Source organism: Rhinolophus ferrumequinum, chromosome 21, assembly GCF_004115265.2.
Source record: "Rhinolophus ferrumequinum isolate MPI-CBG mRhiFer1 chromosome 21, mRhiFer1_v1.p, whole genome shotgun sequence".
In the NCBI taxonomy this organism is placed as follows: Eukaryota; Metazoa; Chordata; class Mammalia; order Chiroptera; family Rhinolophidae; genus Rhinolophus; species Rhinolophus ferrumequinum.
The window spans coordinates 55,169,957-55,191,791 of NC_046304.1; the positions used below are offsets into that span (position 1 = coordinate 55,169,957).

Here is a 21,835-nt window from a genome sequence, read left to right on the forward strand (position 1 = left end):
CCGTCTGCCTACCGAACCGGCCCTCGGCACCCCCGCCGGCCCACGCAGCAGAGAAAACGTCAGGCCCGACCCCTACTCGCCCGCACCGCGTGGGCTGCGAGAGTGGAGTGCCCAGCCCTGCCTTCTCGGGCTCCGCCCCACCCCGCCCCCGGACTTCCATTGGCTGTGGCAGTAGCGTCACGGCTCTCGGTCCCGCCCATGGCCCACCTCCCGTCCACCGTAGGCTGCGGCCTTAGCATCCTCCCGGTACTGGCGGGTGAGCGTCAGTCAGGAGGTGGAGACGACAGCCAGACGGACGGGAAGCGCAGCCAATGAACACACGCAGCCGCCCTAGCAACTGCGAAGCGCCAATGGGGCGGTGGGGCGGTGCCGCGTGCTGTCAGGCGGCGGGGCGGGGGGCGGCGACGATCCCCGGACAGCAGGTTCGCGCGGCGGCTGTGTGCCCTGCAGTCGCCTCAGTGCGGTCCCGTTGGCCGGGCATGGGCGCGGCGCCGGCGGCGGCACCATGAGCGCCCTGGGCAGCCCGGTCCGCGCGTACGACTTTCTGCTCAAGTTCCTGCTGGTGGGCGACAGCGACGTGGGCAAGGGCGAGATCCTGGCGAGCCTGCAGGACGGCGCAGCCGAGTCACCGTACGGCCACCCGGCGGGTGAGCGCGGGGCCGGGAGCGGGGAGGAGCGGGGCTCGCGGCGGACCCGTCTCTGTCTGGGTCCGGCTGTCACTACTCCGGCGGCCTCAGCTGCACCCCCGTTTCGCACGTGCGGGACCCAGGCGGCTCGCTGGGGCCTGGAGTTGGCCCAGGGGTGCGTCCTCCATCCTCTCGCTGCGGTTTGCGCGCCGGCGGGAGCGAGCTGCTGGGCCGGGCGCGGGAGTCCTCCCGACCTGGCGATGACTGCGAGGCGGCGAGAGTGTGGGGACGTCGCAGCCGGGGTTGGGGAGGTGAGGTGGCCCCGCAGGGCGACCCACGTGAGCACGACGCATTTGGAAAGAACGCGTGGGGGTTGCGGAGACCGCGGGAGCGGATCCGAGCGTAGGATCCCAGCGCAGCGAGCGCGAGCTCCCAGGTGGCGGCTCTTCGTGTGGGTGGGATGGGAGGGGAGGGAGAGGAGACTCGAGAGCACGAGTCAGGAGCCTTCTCCAGGGTTCCCGGCGTGTCCGAGATGCTCCTCGCCCTGGTGGACCGGCCTGGGAAGGCAAGGAACCAAGTGACCCTAGAGAGTACGGCTGGGGCGAAGGAAGTGCAGGAGAGTGGGTTCCAGGTCGAGGGGAAGCCCAGAGCTCCCAGAGCTTGAGGGCAGCGGGCGGCGGTGAGGGTCCCCGAAGTTTGAGGTTTGAGAGCTGCATCCTGGATGGAGAGGGGATGAAGGGCGGGAAGAGAGGAGAGGAACGCGCGGTGGGCGGAAACCTGGGCCAGAGGCGGGAGGGAGGCGAGTCCTGGCCTTTGCCAGCACAGCTGCTGTGGTGGTGCGGGTTAAGTGGCCATGGAAGGAACCCGTGCGTCGTGCGTGCTCACCGTTCCGCTGTCACGCCGGGCGTGTGAACCACATCCCCACCACAGACCCTATCGCTCCGTGTCAGGCCACCCTCTCTGTCTCCTGAGCTTGCAGTCTGATTCTGGGGAGCAGAGAAGGGCAGCCCAGGGAGTGGGGTGTCTTCTTCTTGGCTTTGTCAAGCCTTCAGTGGGGCTCAGTAAGGGTGCAGGACGTCCCTGAAGGGCAAAGCTGTGGCAGGACCCTGGGCGGGCTGTGTGGGGCTCAGGGGATGTAAAGATGGTCTGCAGAGTCAGCCGAGGGAGCATGAGCTGGAAAAACAGTGGGATCACGGGAGAATCTTAGGGAGAGTGGCCTGGGGAGAGGGGAGTCGGCAGCGAGCTGGGGAGAGTTTGAGGTGATGGGCTTGAGCTGATGATGAGAACCTGGATTCATCCTCAAATCACAATGGACAGAAGAATCACCTGGGGGGGTCATGAAAATGCAACAGATTCTGCGTGGTCTACCATGATGCCATTAGCTACACGTGGCTTTGTCAATGTGTGTTAAAATGAAACACAAAAGTTTATATTAGCCGCATTTCAAAGTGCTCAACAGGGATGTGTGGCGAGTGACCTACAGGAGAGCAGAGACATTGGGCAGCAAGCATAGCCCTGGAGTTTAAGCTCCAAAAGGGCAGGGATGTTTCCTCCGCAGCTGAGTCCTGGGGGCTAGGGTTAGTGCATGGAGCAGCCACAGTGGAAGTGAAGGAACAAAACATCCACAGACAAAGCGTGGCGCTTTCAAAGCTGTGTGTGTTTGGGGGAACAAGCTGCAGAACGCTTTGAATTCTATCGTGATGTGGGGCAAATAGGAAATGTGCACAAAATGTTTGTAAGCCTTCCGTCTGCTTGGTTTGAACAAGGGCTTCACTGTGCTTCTGTTGCATTACTTCCTTTTTGTTACATGCGCAACTGAGGACTTCTCAAAAACAATGCTTTCTTCTAAAAGTTTCCCTTGACACAGAGGGAGGACTTCGGCTTAAGGACACTGTCCACAGCACCTCTTGTTGTCCACTTGGCTGGAGACACTGCAGGAAAGAACCGGTGTCATCAGTGTGCCCCTCATGGGGTTTTGATTGACTGGAAGATGCTTCTAGGGTTAAGAAAAGAGATTGTGAAAAACTGTAGGAGGCTGAAATTATTATTGTTGTTATTGTTATCATTGTTAATATTATTGTTTTAAAGACACGTTTCACGTCAAAACAATATGAGTGCTTCTGGCTTTGAGAGGCGGGAGCGTTTTCCCATTTTCCCATTTTCATCCCCTCCACCTATGCAGCACCTGAGTTTTGTAGCCTGGGTGTTGTTTTCACATTGCGCAGGTTTAGAACACTCACTTCCATGCTGTCGCTGCAATGGCCGTAATTGCTCAGAAATAACTCACCATTTGAAGATGCAGCACTCACCACCGCCCCTTTACATTCTGTGTCTGTGAACTCTTTATCTTGCTGTCCCTCTAATTAGCAATTTAATTTTCCGTTATTTTCCAGGCAGGGTCCATGAGTATTTCCTGGGTGTTTCCATGTTTGAGACTGTCAGCCCATTGCCTTTATCTTTGAATGATATCATGGCTGGGTATAATACTCTTAGGTTATGTTTTCATTCCCTCAGCACTTTGTACCTGTTGTCCCACTGTCCCCTGGTGTTGGATGTACTGTGGTAAAGCCTGAAGTCAGCTGATATTTTCCCTCATGTGGGTGATTTGCCTTTTCTTCCTGAATTTCTAAAGAATTCTTTCTTTTGCCTCATAGTTCACTAGTTTAACCAGACCATGTCTCAGAGTTGAATAATTAGTGTTGAGCTTCTAGTACACTTTGTACTCTTTGAATTTGCACATTTCTTTTTCAGTTTCAGGGAATTTACTTTACGTCTTTACAACACCTTCTGTTACATTTGTTGGTGTTTTTATTTCAAGAACACCAATTGTATTAGCTTCTTACTGCTGCTGGGCAAATTGCCACAAACTTAGTGGCTTAAAGCAACACAATTTTATTAACTTACAATTCTGGGCTCAAGTCAACACAGCCTCACTGGGCTAAAGTCAAGGTGTGGGCAGGGCTGAGTTCCTTTCTAGAGGTGCTGGGGCTTTTTGTTTCCTTGACTTTTCCAAATGCAAGAATCTACTCACATTGCTTAGTTTCTGGCTCCTTCTTCTTCCTTCAAAGTCAGCAATGGCCCCGTGAGTCCTTCTTATATCACATCACCCTGACAGTGACTCTCTGCCTCCATCTTTACTTTTAAGAGCTCTTGTGATTAATTACATGGTGCTTATCTTGATAATCCAAGATAATCTCCCTATTTTAAGGTCAGCTGGTTCGCAAACTTTATTCCATCTACTACGTTCATCCCCCTTTTCCATGCAACCTAACATATTCGAAAAATTCTGGAGATTAGGACATGGGTACCTTTGGGGGGACATTATGCTGCCTACTGAACCAATTATCCTTATGTTGGATCATTTTTATTTGTCTTCCATATCCATTCACTTTGCTCTAATTGCTTTGCTCTTTTTTGTCTTTCTCTTCTGGATTTCTGTGATTATCTCACACCTTTCCTATTTCTTGGTAATTTTGATTTTAGTAAACCGTTTCTAATTTATTATATTAGGTCAGTAACGATGTTTGGGTATGCAATTTTTTCCCCTTTACAATTTCCCTTTTTTTCAATTTTTAAGAATTTCTTTAGAAAATTCATTTTTATAAAAAAACTCTTCTTTGAACTCTTATTTTACCATCTTAATGTTTTTATTAAGCAGTTTTATTGCGTGAATTGGGATGGATTTCTTTCTGTTCCTTGGCTCATGTTTTCTTTTAGGTTGGGTTGTCTCTTTTTCCTTTCTTTTATAACCTCTTCCTGAAGTATGAAATGCATATAGACAAAGGTACATGTTGTAATTGTATAGCCCCATGAATTCTCACAAACCTAACACACTCATGTAGCCGGCACCAGATTAAGAAACAGAACACGATCTGGAGCCCCAGGCTGTGCTCCATCACCACCCAGGCCTCAGCAGACCCATGGTTCCAACTTCTAACAGCATGGTGTGGTTTTGCCTGTATTTATCCTGCATGAAAGTGAAGTCATATACTTACTGCCCCTCTTGCTCTGTGATGCGTGGGGCAGGCTTTGTGTCACGTGTGTCATAGCCCTGTGTGAAGACCATGGTTTACTTACCCAGCCTGCTGGGGATGGGTATTTGGGTGCTTCCCAATCTCTGACCATTAGAGTTAGCTCTGCTCTGAAGGAATATTCCTGTTACGTGTCTTTGGGCATCCATAAGATGTGTTCCTGTCGGAATAGACCTAAAGCTGGAATGGCTGAGTATTAGACACATGTGTGTATGCAGATGTTTAGCTTTGGCAGGTACTCCCCAGGCGTTTTCCAGTTTATACTCCCTCCAGTAAAGAACGGGGGTTCTGGTGGCTCACAGCCCCACCCACACTTGGCATGTGCTCTCTTCTGCATTCCAGCCATTCTGGAAAGCATGTAGTTGAATCTGCAATTTTCTGATGACTGATGAGATTGAACACCTTTTTATGTTTATTTGGATTTCCTCCTTTGTCAAATGTCTGAGTCTTTTGTCTGTTTTCCCTATTAGGTTGAATTTTTTTTGTTGATTAGTAGGAGTGTTTTAAAAATACGTTCTGGCCACGAGTCCTTTGTCAGAAATATGTATTGTGGACACCCACTCTCATCTGGGTTTTGCCCTTTCACTCCTTTGACCGTGTTTTTGGATAAACAGAAGCCCTTAACTTTAACACAACCCAGTGGTCACTGTTTGTGGTTAGGACTTTGCCCTGGGTGGCAAGTCTCTGCCTGCACCTGGCTGATGAAGCTGCTCTCGTGAGAAAGCCCTACTGTTACTGTTGTACCTTCGACTGTGATGGCTGCTTTCGGGCTGGAATGAGGGTTCAGGTCGGGGTCAAGACACATTTCTTTCCCAGTGGATATCCAGTTGGAGAGACTGGCTTTCCCTGCACTGTGCTGTCTCCGAGGCCACAGCCCGGGACTGCACCGCCTCAGTCTGGCTCTGTGCCGTGGGCGAGCGGTCTGCCTGTGTGTCAAGCACATGTGGGCTGCTTTGTTGGTGGGTCTGCCCTGGGCTGGCCCTTTGGGATGCTGCATTTCCCTGCGTCTTGCTTACGCTGAGGCGGCTCCACCCGCGTGTGCTCCTGGCTCTGACACAGTCTGGTGAGGCCTGGCTTCTCCATCTTGGGCCCACAGCTGGAGGGAAGGGCCGTGGATGCCGGACTATCCTGCAACCTGAGCGCAGGGGAAGGAGCAGGAGGGCGTGTTCCAGTTCATTCCCTGGGGCTGTGGCCCCGCTGAGATCGCTCTGCCCTGGGAGAGGGTCTCCGTTCTTGCAGGGATATCTCACACTTCTGGTCCTGCCCCCCTCCCTGCTGGCCCTGGAGCCTCACTTTGGTCTCCTCTTGAAGTCCTGCTTCTCCCAGGCAGAAGTGGAGAGAAAAAGGCCTCAGCAGCCGGGCTCTGGGGCAGCAGGGGGGGTCCCGGCCGCAGCTGGGCTGCCTGTCTGCCGACCCGGATCTCCTGCCTCCCCCTGGCTCCACTGGTGACGCCCCGACGCCTGCTCGGTGCCCTTCCCTTGGCTCATTGCTGATTTCATTAGTGATGGGGGAGGGAGTGGATCAATCTGACACTAAGTGCTACAACCGCTTGCCTCCCATCCCCCTCCCCCCATGAGGCTGTCTTCTCTGACTACATTCTCCTGGCTGTTTCTCCAACTCCCTGTCCCCGCAGGAAAATCCCATCTTTCTGTTTCATTGTTGCTGAGAGCTAACAATAACTCCCACTTATTGGGAAGGAAGGGCCCAGTGAGGGTCACTCCCTCAAGATCACAGAGCGTCTCACAGCTGGAGTGTGGACGAGGGGCGGGGGCGGGAGGGGGCCGCTGCTGATCACACCCTTTGCAGCCCCCCAGTTTCCCCCAGGAAAGGCTCAGAGAGGTGCTTTCCTTCCCGCAAAGCGGCAAGGCGCGTCAAAGCTATTTCCTTAAAGTGCCCCTGGTGTGGGTGTTCTCCTTTCTCTCTGCCTCACACACAGGCCCCACCAGGAGCTGTGGGCTCTCTCCCCACTCACTGCCTGTGTGATGGTGCCCACAAGGTGGGTTTGCTGGGTTTACAGCTGCTTTGCTGGTTTCCCTTGGCAACCACTTGAAGATAGATTTAAAGTGCGATTTATCAAGTCGCCTCTGTCGGGTCCTGCTTTACCGTCTTCCGTCTTCGTGATGGAGTGACTCCTTGGAGAAGAGACGGTCTTCTCTTCACCTTCCCGGCAGCCCTGTGGACACTCCATACCTTGTTTTAATGCATTCGGTTTTTTAATTATGTTGTAAATGCTTCCACATATTTGAAAATAACAAAATTGACTTTGTATCAGACTTTCTGTTAGAAGCCTTTAGTTGAGCCCTGCCTCCTCTGTGTCCGGTGGGGTCCCCTCCCTGCAGTGGTCACCGCACCTTTAGTCCAACCTCCCCAATGCAGGCCAAACCTGATTTTGGGTGAGGGGCAGGGAGGGGTCAGAACTGGCCAGCCCAGGTGCCTCCCGGGCAGAGGGTCAGCTCCCAGGGCTGGAGGCCCACTCACCGCCCCATGTTCTCTGTCTTTGGCAGCGGGCACCACAGCCAGGTGCCCTGCCTGCTGTGGCCTGGCTGCACCTGTTATTCCTCGCTGGCCCAGGAGCTCAGGTTCCCCAGCACCAAGCCCTTTGGGGTGAAGAGAAGCAGCAGGGCTTGTGGGAGGTGGCAGGGCATCACCCAGTATTTGCAAGCCGTGGGCCACTGCACGTGAAGAGATTTTTTTTTTGGCGGGGGGAAGCCTTTTTTTGCAACTTTCTCCCCAGGCTTCTTCAGCTTAATTGGCTGCAAAAGATCTGTGTATGAGCCAAAACTGGGAAGACCTGCAGTGCCTAGGGGGCTTGGACTTAAAACTATCAGAGATGTAGATTTTATCACATCCGAACAAACCATGTAAAAGGCAGTCCTGTTCTGACAGCAGGTCCCAGGGGTTGGGCAGGGTTACCTCCTTCCGGGGGCCTGACCACATTCCCCACTAGCCCTGGAACGCTGTCCTGTCCACCCACAGGTTGTCATAGGAGCTCCAGCGTCTCCAAAGCTGGTCCCACTGTCTGCACCATGCCTGCTACGGTGCCTCCAGCGTCTTGGTCAGCTGCCGGGCAGCTGCATGGCCTGTGTGCCCCGCCCGCAGGAGACACTGCTCTCCAGGTTCTTGAAGTGGGTCACTGCCCCTTGGTTGGTAAACAGAGTCACCTGTTCAGTTCCGGAGATACTGCTTGACGGGACTGGCATTTTGTCTGGTGGGGAAAAAAAGTGAAAACAAGTGTACAGAGGTAGACTCATAATCACACATATTAAACTCAGGCTGACCCTAATACATCTGGTTAAAAGTTGTCTCAATAAGAAAAAGGAATGGTTAGGTGTGAAGAATATGAAGCTTTCTCTTAGATGAAGAAACACCATCAGGAAGTTAAATTCGTTTCTTCCGGTTTACCGTGATGTACATGTTCCAGAAGATGGACCACTGCTGCATATTGTGGGTTTAAATAGTTTAAACCACATTGGCTTGCTGTCCGAGAGACGAAAAGCCAGCATTGTCAGACTCGGCGATCAGTCAGGGGATGGACGGGAGCCTGCCCTGGACCTTCCCTCTTTCTGGGTGTTGGCCTGCGGGGAGCGGGTGGTGGGAGGCGGGTGTTGAAGTGGCTGTTGGACGGTGTGTTCATTTCCACAAATGGGGAGGCCAGCGGTGTGAGACCTGCAGAGGCTCCCGGGGGCAGTCCTGGTCCAAATCTCCCTGTCCTTATCAGGACACCGGGCATGGGATTAGGGCTCACTCTCGTTCAGTATTACCTCATTAAGCTTGATCACGTCTGCAAAGACCCTATCTCCAAAAACTGCTGCATTCATAGGTTCCAGGTGGATGTGGGTTTTGGGGGACGCTGTTCAGCCCAGGACCAATAGTGACACTGCCAAGATGCATGGTTTCCTTTTCATGAAGGAAGAACTGGGGACCCAGGCCCCCCGTAGGATCCCCTCTTCTCACATCTTCTGCCCTGGAATTTCCTGCCTTTACCTGTTCTGTTCCCCACCCAATGGCTGGGCACTGTGGGGGCCGTGTCCCGGGACCAGCCCGAGGTGGGCTGCATGTCCAAGTTTGTCCATGGGACCCCACGGGTGACACCAGGTTCATCTTGCTAAGTCACCTCACTAAAAAGGAGCCGGGTGGATTGTGCAGAGAGCCGAGTAACTGCATCCAGTGTGGGGTCCTCTGGTGAGGTACTCGTCAAGTCCCCGGCTACTTAGAAACACCAGGGAGCCCCCAAGGGTGGGCATAGGGCGCCTATAGCAAAGCTAGGAGCCTGTCCCTGGGCCCCGGGGTCTCCCTGCTTCTCCCACGCAGAGCCCCAATATCCTGCCCTTGCCACCCCCCCTTTCTGATCCGAGAAGCCAGGCAGAGTCGGCGTCTGGGCAGGAGACCTATGTGCATATTTTTGAGGTGAAAGTCACACACTATAACACGAACCGTTTTGAAGTGCAAAGCCGAGTGACGTGTGGCACGGTCACGTGTGCAGCCCCCACACTCCTGGTGGCAGAACATTCCTCACCCTCAAAGGAAGCCCCTGCTCCAGCCCGGACGCCGCCGGTCTCCTTTCAGCATAAGACTCATTTCTCAGAAGTCCGGCTCGCAGACATGAATAGGTTTGTGAATGGCACTGAAGCCACATTCACACCAGGAGCGGGTCTGTGACGGCTCGTGTGGTGTCTGCTTACTCACTCATGGAATTAGGCAGGTCGGGGGACTGACCTGGGCCACCAAATTATTTATTCACCATGTGGAGCTAAAAGTGTGCAGTGGCTTGGCAAATGACGTGCCCGCTCTTTCCTTAAGAAGGCTAAAATTATATCTCTTCCTGCCTCTGTTATTCTGACTCACTCGAACATTTCGACAGACTTTGTTCTAGAAGTTTTGTGTATTTTTATTTCATTTTTAATGGACAGAGTCGTTGAGGAGTTAGCAAAGGCAGCGAATATGAATTATACACTGACACTGTGACTGCCCAAAATGATAGGTTCTCAGGAACCAAAACGTGAGGTCCCACATCACAGAATCAGAGAAGAGGACATAAATATGAAAAGAGCAAACACATAAGTGGGAGAAAACATAAAAGAAAACATTGCAGAGAATAAAAGAGAATGGTCCCAAAATAAGTTTATGGAGAAAAGGAGTTCTTCTCACAGTGGGCCCTTGAACCTGGCCGTGAAGGGATGTGACTTGGGAGTTTCTCTGTGGCAGGCACAGCTGTGTTAGAGGGTTTGTCTTCTGGGAACCAGAGGTCTGGGGAAGAATAGAGCTTTTGCTGGGCTGAGGCTGCTGCTGGCGGCAGGCACAAGACTTTATGTAGTTGTGGCAAGTGTATTCTACCTGGTGGCAGGGGAAACTGAGGCACAGGGGCGCGTGAGGAGGTGGCTGGTTGTCAGGGCTGGGATTCGGTCCTGGGTACAGTCCTACATAGGGAACCTGTGGGCAACCCCAGTGAATTAGTCCATCTCTGGGCTCACCTTTCCTGCCTGCTGTGAACAACCTGCATACCCAGTGGGGTGGCAGTGTTTTTTTCACACTTCATCTCCCACCCACTGCCCTGCTCTGCCCTGTCCCAGATTCTCAGGGGTAAAGGGAGGTGCCATGTCTGGGAGGCGGTCGCACAGCTGGACAGATGGATGCAGAACAAGGTCGGGAGGAAACTGGGGCTGTGGAGGCCACATGGGCCTGCGTCGTTCCTACCACACGAGTGAGCAGCGAGCTATGGAGCTGTTGCCTGCGTGGTGACCCCGGCCGCCAGAGTTGTCTGCTAAGGGCACCTGAAGAGTCACGTGGTGGTTAATAATTAAGTCACTACTGTCAGTTAGATTTTCTTTTAAGTACTTGTTTACTGTTAGTGAAGTTCGGGAATGTGGAGCTTATTGTACTTCGCTTTGGGAAGACGTTAAAATGCATCTTTTGTAGCTTTTCCCAGCATTCGTGTGTCAGACATCCTCTGTCCCTTTCTATAGTCACACTGCTTCCTGGGTATCAGGAAGGGCATTTTTGGTGCAAATGAAAAAATCAGTTCAAAGTAGCTTAAGCGACGAGGAGCCTGCTGCCTCAGAGCCAGGAGGTTGGGGGCAGGGCTGGCTTCAGGCACGGCTGGGTCCAGGCTCTGGCCGGTCAGGAATCTCCCTATTGTTTTTGCCCCTGCCTTCCAAGAGGCGGAGCCAGACTGTGTTCAAAGGAACAAGAATCATTTTGACACGTGTGTGACTTCTCAACAGGGACTGGAAGGCAGACCTTACGGGAACGATATCTGCAGGTTTCTGAAGGAGATTTATTTCCTACCTCAACTCTGTGCCCAGCCAAACGCAATGAAGAGTGAGGGCAGAACAGACATTTTCAGACATGCAAAGTCTCAAAAACGATCTTCCACGCACCCTTCTTGGAAAACAAAAGAAGGAATAAGCCAAGCGGGGGAGACTGGGAGGATGGAGGGCTCAGGCCAGTGATGCTGCCGGTCCCCAGTCCACCGGGAAGCAGGACACACGTTCAGGAAGATGCCCCAGGAGGGGAAATGCCTGAATGTTTGTCAGGACTGAAGAGACTTAGATAACGGGTGAGAGCGTGTGGATGAATTACTGAGAAAAGCACAGAAAACCAACCGAGTAAACAAAAGGACAACTCTTAACTCCAGTCAAAACAAAACATTGTACATGAAGGAAAAATAAACACAGAGTCACACATGGTCCAGCTGTGGCTAGTGTTGACTTGGTCATATTGATTTAACTAAAATAGCAACATCATTTTACAGAGAGAGAGAGGAGCAGCTAGCGATAGAGGCAGAGGGTGTCAATGAGGGAGAACTACATTGTCATCTTGAAGGCGGGAAGTCAATGCCTAACACTGGAACATCAGGAGGTAGGAATATAACAATGTTGTTTACACAGTTGGAGATACACAGCAAAGGAAATGATTAGAAAAGATGAAAACGGGGAGCGGCACCTGGGGGGGGGTGCTGCCATCTCTATACCAGGTCTCAGGCTGACTGACACTTGAAATTGCGGGTATCCGTGACTTTGATGGAAAGAAAAACCAAGTGTAGTATTAAAAACTTCCAGGGTGCTTACAAAGACCATCAGGAATGAATTCTTTTATATTTATGAAGAGTTTTTAAAAATTGTCTGGACCTAAAAAATAAGTACATGAGGACACTTTCTTTTTTTTATTTTTTTATTTTTTTTAAATTTTATTTATTTATTTATTTATTTATTTATTTATTTATTTATTTATTTATTTATTTATTTTATTGGGGAAGGGGAACAGGGCTTTATTGGGGAACAGTGTGTACTTCCAGGCCTGTTTTCCAAGTCAAGTTGTTGTCCTTTCAATCTTAGTTGTGGAGGGTGCCATTCAGCTTCAAGTTGTTGTCCTTTCAGTCTTAGTTGTGTCGGGCGCAGCTCAGCTCCAGGTCCAGTTGCCGTTTCTAGTTGCAGGGGGCGCAGCCCACCATCCCTTGCGGGGCTTGAGGAATTGAACTGGCAACCTTGTGGTTGAGAGCCCACTGGCCCATGTGGGAATCGAACTGGCAGCCTTCGGAGTTAGGAGTATGGAGCTTTAACCGCCTGAGCCACCGGGCCGGCCTGAGGACACTTTCTAAATCAAGGTCACCCACAGCCTGGCAGTGGGTTCCTGTCCTCGAGGACAAACGTGAACGCACCACCTGCAGCCTGTGAAGGGTGAGGGTCCCCTCACTGTCTGGAAACAGACATGCCACGGCCAAAGTTCTTTCCAGATGCAACACTGGATTCCCAAGTGTGCGTGTTGCTTCCTATAGAAAATCCTTCAGCATTCCAGGGGAAACAAAATGTTTCCCAAAATAACTTTGATGTTGCTAGAGTATGTATCTTCTTGAACAAGTATAGTTAATATTCTGCTTTTATTATATATGAATACTTCCTGTTTATTTATTATGCATACATGCTCCGTTTATGTATTATATGCACGCATACGTATTCTGTTTGTTTATTATATGTATGCATGCGTGTGTATCTCACACTATATACACCCAGTGCTGACCCCTACAAAGGGAAGGACATGGGCGTTTGAAGTTACCTTCTGGAGAGTGGGGGGAATTTTCAAGGCCTGGGAGATGTCCTTGGCCATGGCTCCAAAGGGTAATCTCGCAGAGCCTGAAGCTACTGACCTAAAGTTTCTGGAATATCTATGCTGTGCCTTCAAATACGAGGCTGCATGTGTTGTCACTCCCGCCAGGCACATGTCTGGCCCTCAACCACTTCAAAGACAGGAGACTTTATTAATACGATATTCTTTTCCTTGGGCTTTTTCTGGGGGAGGCGGCATAGTCCAACATTCTGGATCTTTCCAGGGAGTGCGGCAAGCACTTGGAAACGACACCTCCTCTTGTGATACACTTTGGAGGAGCCTGTGCTGGTCGCACTGAGGTTTTCCTCTGGGAGGAGAGCGGCTAAGACCTGACACCCACACCAGGACTCCCCAGGTCAGGCCCTCGCATAGCACTTCTCTCTTCTGTTCCCGGCTGCCTCCCTCCTGCCAGCGCCAGCGCTTTCCCCTCTGATTTATAATCCTGAAGTCAGCTGTACTTGTCCAAACATTCAGTCTGATCACGTCCCAGCGTGTCTTCAGGCTGGTCTCACGTGGGTCTGTGCGCTTTGAGGGATGCTGTTGGGCGCTGAAGCCAGTCGAGGCCCTGAGCGGAGGCGGGTCCTGGTGCCTGGGAACTGCCTGGCATCTGCCTTCCGGAAGCGGACTCTCCTTTCTTGCTTGCTGTACTCGCTTAGTAGAAATGCTCTTTCAATGACTTCCCCACTGTCATGGGTCCTGCTGGGCGCTGGCTCTGTGAACACAGGAGGGCTTTCTCAGGGAAGCAGGAAATTGGCTTCTGGCGGGATGGGGAGGAAATTTTCTCCTTTTGAAAAATGTTTATTGCTTTTTCTGATTTTAGAAGAAATGCATGCTCATTGAAGAAAACCTGAAAATAGAGAAATGTTGAAATAAAAAGGTAGCCCAGAGATTTCTTTTTTTTAAAATTAAAGTCTATTGGGGTGACAATTGCTAGCAAAGTTACATAGGTTTCAGGTGTACAATTCTGTATTACATCATCTATATCTCACATCGTGTGTTCCCCAAGCCCAGTGATTTCTAGTGACAATTTGGGTCTGGTCCTCAGTTACCCGTCTGCACATGCGTGTGCACACACACACACACACACACAAATGCACACCTAAGTTTTGTCTTTGTGTAGTTCAGATAATTCTTCATATCTAATTTCAGATTCTACATCTTTTTACTTTACATTCTTAGTGTCATCATTTGGGGAAAACCATCTCAGTGTTTTAGCCCCTTATGTGGGAGCAGTGCTGGGGCAGCTGGAGGAGGGTGGGGGGAGGGGTGTGGGAGGAGGTCGGCAGTGACCAGAGGCGAGATGGCATGTCTGCAGGCTGCAGGGCAGCTCATGAGGCTGAAGGCCAGGTCCTACCTCCTCCCTTGGGCAGGGCCAGTGGGGCCGGTGGTGAGAGAGGACAGCAGAGGTGGAGACCGCTGTGTGGGGGTGAATCTGGGGCAACCCCCAGCAGGGTCCAGCTCCACCCCCGCCCCTGTAAATGATCTCGTGAATCTGCACCATGAGAGTCCTCCTGCCCTGTGAGAACTTCTTCCCCCACCCCTCATAACAGAGTCTGTGGAAATACTTGGCGGCCAGCCGCATCTAAGCTGCAGACCTTCTTTCTTAGGCATCGACTACAAGACCACCACCATCCTGCTGGACGGCCGGCGTGTGAAGCTGCAGCTCTGGTGAGTTGGGCTCATGGCCTCTGCGCAGGCCTGGCCCGGAGCCTGCCACCTGCCTGCCCGAAGCTCCCCAGAGGAGGGGGTGATCCTGTTGTCTGGGCCCCGAAGCTTGAGCCCTGGTCCAGGGGACGGGAACCTGGGCTTTGCGGCTCTGGATTCAGTCCAGAGCCCGTGGCCTCCTTGTGCCTCAGCCTCCCGAGCCCCAGGAGGGGCCACTCCCTGAGGCCCAACCCAGACCCAGGCTGGGTGGGCCCTGCCAGGCTTGCTTTCCCGTGGCGCTGGGCTGCGGCTCCTCCTTGGTCCCCCGCTGCCTGGCTGCCCTGGCTCTGAGCTTAGGGCCACACCCCTGCCCCTGCTGCTCCAGCTCCAGGGTTGGGGTGTAGGGTTTTCCCGCTGTGGCCGATCCCTGGGTGGCCGCACCCCAAACAGCTTTCCTGGCCACTGTCGTCCCCTCTCCTGAGCCACCTGTATGGCTGTCTTGCCCACCGTGACTATGCTGGACAACTCCCCAAGTCCCACACATCTCCAGTAGTGGGGAGCCCCTCCTCCTCTGGCCCCCCAACCTTCCACTTCCAGGAAGCAGCGGGGAAGCCTCTCTCCAGATGTCCCCTCAACGCCCGTCCCTTCCCACTGCCCAGCCTGGGGCCCACCCCCAGCAGCCTGGGTCGGCTCCCATTCCCCCCTTCTCCCGCCCTGAGCACTGCAGGGCTTATTCTCCAGTCTGTTCTCCTCTCCCTCCTCCAGGACCACCTAAGACCCCTCTCAGCCCAAACTTGCCCGACTCAGAAGGTCAGAAGGCCTCTCATGGGTGACAGCTGCTCCGAGTTTCCTCCTAAATGTCCAAACCCCACCCCTCACCTAAAACCGGCTCTCAGCTCCCAATTCTTTTCTGGTCTGGGCGGCCCATCTTAGTCAAAGCCCCACGTCCCCCAGTGGATGTGGCTGAACCCTGGAGTCATCCTGGGCGCCCACATGGGGCCTTCAGCCCAGGGCCAGGTGAGCTGCCCTGACTGTGCCCCGACATCGAGAGTTCCCACTGGGCAGCAGCCGCAGGCCCCAGTACACAGCTGGCAGAGCTCTCACAGGGCCGTCCTTGCTCACAGACTTTCCAGCAGCTTCCACCGCAACTCCTGAGGCCCTGCTGGGGCTGATGGGGCATTCTGATCAATGCAGCACGTGAGGGTCCCTCCCGGCCTCTGCTGCCCTGTCCCCCAGCCCTGCTGTCCTGAGTCTGGGGGGGAAGTCACCACCCACAGGTGACAGGAGAAGTGCTGGTCTCACTGCTCACTGGGCACACAGACCCACCAGGTGTCCCCGAGGGGTCTCCCCTGGAAGTGGGTGTGTTAATGGCCCACACAGATGTGTGTCGGCGTCACCCTCACACGAGAAGCCACGCGAGACGCTTGGAAACAGCATCTGCAGGTCCGAGAGCCACCGCTGTGAGCACCAGGACCCATTCTTGTCCTGACTTGTTTCTTGGAGTTGCTGTCCATCCAGGGAGCTCCTGGGTCAGTCCCTCGTGTTGACAAACTTGGGGGCCTGTCGGCCGGGCCCACTTCATGTGGTTGACTCAGTTAATTAGAGGTCGAGGGATCCCGCCAAGTCCTTCCGCCTATTTCTCTCCCGTGTGTATCCGCATCCCTCACCACCCAGCTTTATCTCCAAATGCCACAAAATTTTAAAAACTTAAATTAGATTTATTTAAATGTCAGAATTACAATGTTGAAACCTATCACTAGTTTTTGTGATTTGACTTACAAAATGACGATTAGAAAAGAGAATGAACCTGTGTCCTGATCATCCAGGGGACAACGTGACCGCTGTGCTAGGGTCTTGGGCTTTGGGTGGCACAGCCACCGACTGACGATTGTAAAAGGCATTTTCTGTGGCTCCCGAGTGCGGTGACCTGTTGTCAGGGAGAAGTGGGTGCCTTCTTACCGGTCTCCAATGCCTTTTCCTTCCAGGGACACGTCCGGGCAAGGGAGGTTTTGTACCATATTCCGCTCCTACTCGCGGGGCGCACAGGTAACGTCCCTGAGTGGGGAGGTCACACAGACATTCTCCTTAGTGGCACTTAGAGGACGAGGCCATTGAGCTCCCTGTGTAAACTGATGCCAGCGTCTAACTGTGCCCTGCAGTGTTTGGTGGCTCACAGACCTTCACCATCAGGGCGATGTGTGTGCGTGTGCACGGCGTACAGATGCACATGCATGTTTGTGTGTGTTCACATGCATTGTTCTATGCGTATGCACACACGTGAAGGCTGTGTACACACGTTTATGTGCATGTGTGCCTCTGTGCTTGTACACACATGCGTGCAGCTATGTGCACGTGGACGTGTCTATACATGTGCACCCATGTGTGTGTACATATTTCCATGTGTGCGTGTGTGCACACCTGTGCTCGTGATTGCATCTGTGCACGTGCGCATGTGTGCTGGTGGCCCTGTGTGTGCATGTGCACACTCTGTCCGGGTGGTGGGGCTTTGCTCCCCTGAGCTGTGCTCCAGCAACCCCCGTGCTCCTAACCCCTGGAGCAGCTTGTGGACGTGGGGACTTGACTCCCTAACATTCCTGGAGTGGAGGGCTCACCAGTGAGCTTGTGCGAGAGTGGAGAAATCATATAACTGCTACACCGCTCGTGCTGGAATAAGGACAGTGCTGTCTCACTGGCTGTGTGTCTGACTGAGTGGCTGCAGGCTGGCGTGTGGTCCAGAGCTTCACCTGTGTCTGTCCTGTGAGGTCAGCCTGGTTCCCCCTCACCCCCCAGGGTGCGATCCTGGTCTACGACATTGCAAACCGCTGGTCCTTCGATGGCATCAACCGGTGGATTAAGGAGATCGATGAGGTATGGCTTGGTGCCCGTATGGGCTCGCGAGAGTGGGCCGGGGACCGGGGCTGCAGCAATGGGGACATGTCACCTCCCAGCGCAGGATCGGGTCCTCGTACTGAGCACACAAGGCCCAGGGGTCTGAGCCCTGCACCTGAGCAGGACACAGTTTGTCCTGCTGTGTGGTCAGGTGGATGGACAGGCAGTGAGCAAGCTGTGCCTGCTGGCACCCTGACCAGCCCAGCTGCCCATGGGGACATGGAGTGGCCAGGACCAAACCCACTGTTAGTTTCTGGCAGCTGCCATAACAAATCACCATAAACTGGGGAGCTTAAAGAACAGGAATTTATTCTCCCACATTTTGGGGAGGAGAAGCCCCACACTCGGCCTCGCAGGGCTGCGCCCCTCCCAAAGCCCTGGGGGAGGATCCTTCCTGCCTCCTGCAGCCTCTGGGAGCTGCTGGCAGTCCCGATGTCCTTGGCCCATAGACACGGCGCCGTGTCTGCCTCTGCAGTCAGTTGGCCTTCTTCCTGTGTGTCCTGTGGCCCCTCTTCTTTACAAGGACACCAGGGATTGGCTTAGGGCCCCTGCAATGACCTCATCCTAACTAATGACATCTGTGGAGACCCTCTTTCCAAATAAGGCCACGTGGGTTGGTCAGTGGGAATTTGGGGGGACGCCATTCACCCCAGCACACACACGTGCCAACAGCACAAGCTCGCACGAGTAAGTTTCCCCTGCCTTCCCTCCGCCCGCCAGCACGCCCCTGGAGTCCCAAAGATCCTGGTGGGGAACCGCCTGCATCTGGCCTTCAAGCGGCAGGTCCCCACGGAGCAGGCGCGCGCCTACGCGGAGCGCCTGGGCGTGACCTTCTTCGAGGTCAGCTCCCTGTGCAACTTCAACATCACCGAGTCATTTACGGAGCTGGCCAGGACCGTGCTGCTGCGGCACGGGATGGACCGGCTGTGGCGGCCGAGCAAAGGTAGGCACCCACTGGCTGCTGGCCAGCCTCCAAGACGCGCTCGAGACCACGGGGCCCATTCTCGGAGACAGTGTGTTGAGCTGGAGAGAAATCATCATCACAGCTCACGAGGCATTTCCGAAATCTGCGTGCGCTGAGCTGAAGGCATTAGTGAATTGGGCGTCCGCCATGGGGCGGGGTGGGGGCGCAGGACAGGACCGCCGAGGGCAGCGCTTCCAGGCGACCTCCACGCCCATGGTTTTGGGAAGAGCACATCACATTAGGAGTGATTCATTTTCCACTTATTTTGTCTACAAAGGAACTTGAGAAATAGAACTGCATGGGGTGTTTTTAATGTAACATAACTTGCAGTTGGGATATAATATTCAAATTCCTCTGTGTTAATGTATCCAAAAAAGTATGGAAACCTATTGTGAAACAGTGGCTGTCGCCATTTTTCTCTCAGTAACGCGTCAGCATATTACCTTTTTTTGGGGGGTAAGGGGGGAGGGGAACAGGACTTTATTGGGGAACAGTGTGTACTTCCAGGACTTTTTTCCCCCCAAGTCAAGTTGTTGTCCTTTCAGTCTTAGTTGTGGAGGGCGCAGCTCAGCTCCAGGTCCAGTTGCCGTTGCTAGTTGCAGGGGGCGGAGCCCACCATCCCTTGCGGGAGTCGAGGAATTGAACCGGCAACTTTGTGGTTGAGAGCCCACTGGCCCATGTGGGAATCGAACTGGCAGCCTTTGGAGTTAGGAGCACAAAGCTCCAACCGCCTGAGCCACCAGGCCAGCGGGCTGGCCCAGCATATTACTTTTAAAAGACGAAGAAGGGCAGCCGGTTATCTCAGTTGGTTAGAGCGCGGTGCTCTTAACAATAATAAGGTTGCCTGTTCGATCCCCACATGGGCCACTGTGAGCTGCACCTGAGTGAAACAACTACTTGACTTGGAGCTGATGGGTCCTGGAAAAACACACGTTAAAAAAAAAAAAGACAAAGAAGACAAAATCTACATTCATTGAATTGGCAGCATAGTGTTGATTGAACGAAATCCCTTCTAAGTCAGGGGTCCCCCACTGCTACTTGAATAGGATTGTTCTGTGCTGTGGAGGGTTTAGTATCACCCCTGGCCCCCTGCCCCCCAGGAGTGAAACCACAAATGTCTCCAGACACTGCCAGACGTCCCGGGGCTCAAGTTGCTCCCAGCTGAGAACCACTGTTCTGAAGGAGCTGTTTGTTGGGACCCTTGATTCAAAGTGAACCAAACCCCTGGGTCATGTTTCTTGTCTGACTCTTTCAGGGGTCAGGGTGTTCTTGTGACTACAGAGGAGTGAGATGTAATTTCTGCTCCCCTCCTCAGCAGGTCCCCAGGAGCGACTCCCCCCACTCTCACCTGGGCAGGGACCCTGACTCACAAATTGAATGGTGTAGGTGAAACCTGTTACAGCATTCACTTTTCGAGTGCGCTCTCAACCATGTCTCTATGAAGCTAGTATGTGTTCTTGCCATCAGCTATCCATCTGAGAAGGGGGTCATCTTTGAACCATGTTTCCTGTAACCCTCGATCTCTAATCCCGGAACTGTGGTTGTATGAGCCCTGAGGGGAACTCATTGGTCACCATTTCTCTCCCTCCAGCTCTGCTCATCTCTCAGACCTGCAGGGAGAGGTGGCGGGGTCTTAGGTGATGAAAGCAGGATGGTCTGTCTGGAGTGCTGCCAGGTGCTACCTGTGGGTGGGGGGCAGCACTCAGCCCTGACATCTCCTAGTGCACCCGCCCCCAAGTCCCGGGAAAGGGGGCAGACAGGCAGGCGGCTGCCCCTGTGGTCGGCCGTGCCAGGCACCCAGGCACTAAGCACGGTCTTTTTTCTTCCCGAAGTCCTGAGCTTGCAGGATCTGTGCTGCCGAGCAGTGGTGTCCTGCACGCCCGTGCACCTGGTGGACAAGCTCCCGCTGCCCATGGCCTTGAGAAGCCATCTCAAGTCATTCTCCATGGCCAACGGCCTGAACGCCAGAGTGATGCACGGCCGCTCCTACTCCCTCACCCCCGGCTCAGGCCACAAGAGGAGCAGCCTGCGCAAAGTCAAGGCCACCCGCCTGCCCCAGAGCCCGCCCAGACGCTGCGCCAGGAACAGCTGTAAAGTGTCCTAAGGCAGATGCCAGCCAGATGTGCGCTGGACCTTTCAGGACACTGAGCCGTCTCACGGGACCACGGAGGTCGTTCCAGGTCCGAGAAATGCCGGCCACCTTCTCCCGGGGACCATGCTGCCCCTGCAGGGAAAACACGCCCCGCAGCTTGACTGCGATGTTTCCATGTGGGTGTGCACGGGCTCTGGTTTAGGGCAATGGCTGCTCTGCTCTCCTCCTGATGACACGGAAGTTTGGATGTCACCTCTGCTGTGAGCGCAGCGCAATTGTTTCCTTAACGTAACAGCTTTTGTGGGAATAGTCAGATGAGTGTGATGAGGGTAAATTCAAGGGACTCTGAAAACAGTGTTGGATAGGTCAGCGTCATCAACGTTACGAGGGCCTTTTCGTAACCCTCCTTTTTAATGTCAAAATGCTAATTTATAAAAAGCTGCAGACACATTTGCGGTCCTGCACAATAGATCTGCCCAGTGTGTGTGAGAAATGGATTTGATAAAGTTTTTGCTATGTTATTTACTACGTTTTGGGATTCATAAGTGATTTATATGCATATTTTTCTGTAAATCTACTTTCTTTTGTATAAAATGTCCCACAAGTTAGGAAGCTAAGAAAAGAAAATGCCAAAGATATCTGTAGTTACGTTGAGCTGAGCCCCAGCAGTCACAGCAGATCAAACCGGCAAGGAAACGTCGCTGAGCCGTTCAGGAGGATTGAAGTGAACACTGTACAGCACGTAAGGAATTGTTTCTCAACAATAAATGTGTATTGTTTCTTGGTAGAGTTGCTGGTTGGTTCGTTCCCATTTGCTGTGTTTTTATAGCCCTTTATTTCATTTGCTTCCTTCATGTTTCAGGCGTCACAGATTAGTTGTTCCTACATGGATGGGCTTGGCAGAAGCCTTTGCTCCTGAACTGTCATCTACTGAAAAAGATCCCTTTTCCTGAAAAGAAATGTAGAGGCAGAGAGTGGGAAGCATGGTTGACGCCTAACAGCACCGGGCAAGGCACCCACCTCCCTCAGTGGGGAATCCGCAGCAGGTCACTGGAGCCAATCCTTGGCAAACCAGCCTCCCAGCTGTCGAGCTGACCCCTGAACAGTGTGGCCTGGCCTTGAACTGTGAGGATCCATCGAAAACCCCGAGTACGTGTGGGTCAGCGCAGTTCTAACCTGTGTGGTTCGGGGGCCAGCTTGTACTAAGGAGCGCCTTCTGGTAAAATACCGTGGTGCTCTCGAACCCCCCTCCCCGCCCGCGTGCACGCACAGGTGTCATTAGGCACACCCCCAACAGATGGGTCCTTGTCACCCGTCACAAGTAACATCAAGAAGGTGCTGGCTTCACGAAGACCCTGGGCAAGGTCTCTCCTTCCAGGTTGCACCTGTTTGTGGTCTCTCTGGCCGCTGGAGGTTAGAAGGAGGGACTGAAAAATAATGACTTGAGATGAGAAAACGCCCAGATGTCCTCAGCTTCCATTAATGG

The 21,835-nt window shown here is 53.2% G+C and overlaps 1 protein-coding gene across 1 annotated transcript; it reads left to right on the forward strand.

The window, feature by feature from the left end:
- Positions 1 to 116: 116 nt before the first annotated feature.
- RAB40B (RAB40B, member RAS oncogene family) lies at positions 117 to 21,138 on the forward strand. Its single transcript, XM_033091301.1, has 6 exons — positions 117 to 647; positions 14,368 to 14,428; positions 16,390 to 16,450; positions 17,195 to 17,272; positions 18,014 to 18,236; positions 20,090 to 21,138. The coding sequence occupies exons 1-6, from the start codon at positions 506 to 508 to the stop codon at positions 20,359 to 20,361; spliced, it is 837 nt and encodes a 278-aa protein (XP_032947192.1). The 5' UTR covers positions 117 to 505; the 3' UTR covers positions 20,362 to 21,138.
- The last annotated feature ends 697 nt before the right edge of the window (positions 21,139 to 21,835 follow it).

Bases quoted from the DNA above. Each gene is read 5' to 3' on its own strand.
- RAB40B (XM_033091301.1), top strand. From the start codon at position 506: ATGAGCGCCCTGGGCAGCCCGGTCCGCGCGTACGACTTTCTGCTCAAG. The intron at 648-14,367 runs GTGAGCGCGGGG...CTTCTTTCTTAG, and splicing joins ACCGTACGGCCACCCGGCGG to GCATCGACTACAAGACCACC. The intron at 16,451-17,194 runs GTAACGTCCCTG...CTCACCCCCCAG, and splicing joins CCTACTCGCGGGGCGCACAG to GGTGCGATCCTGGTCTACGA.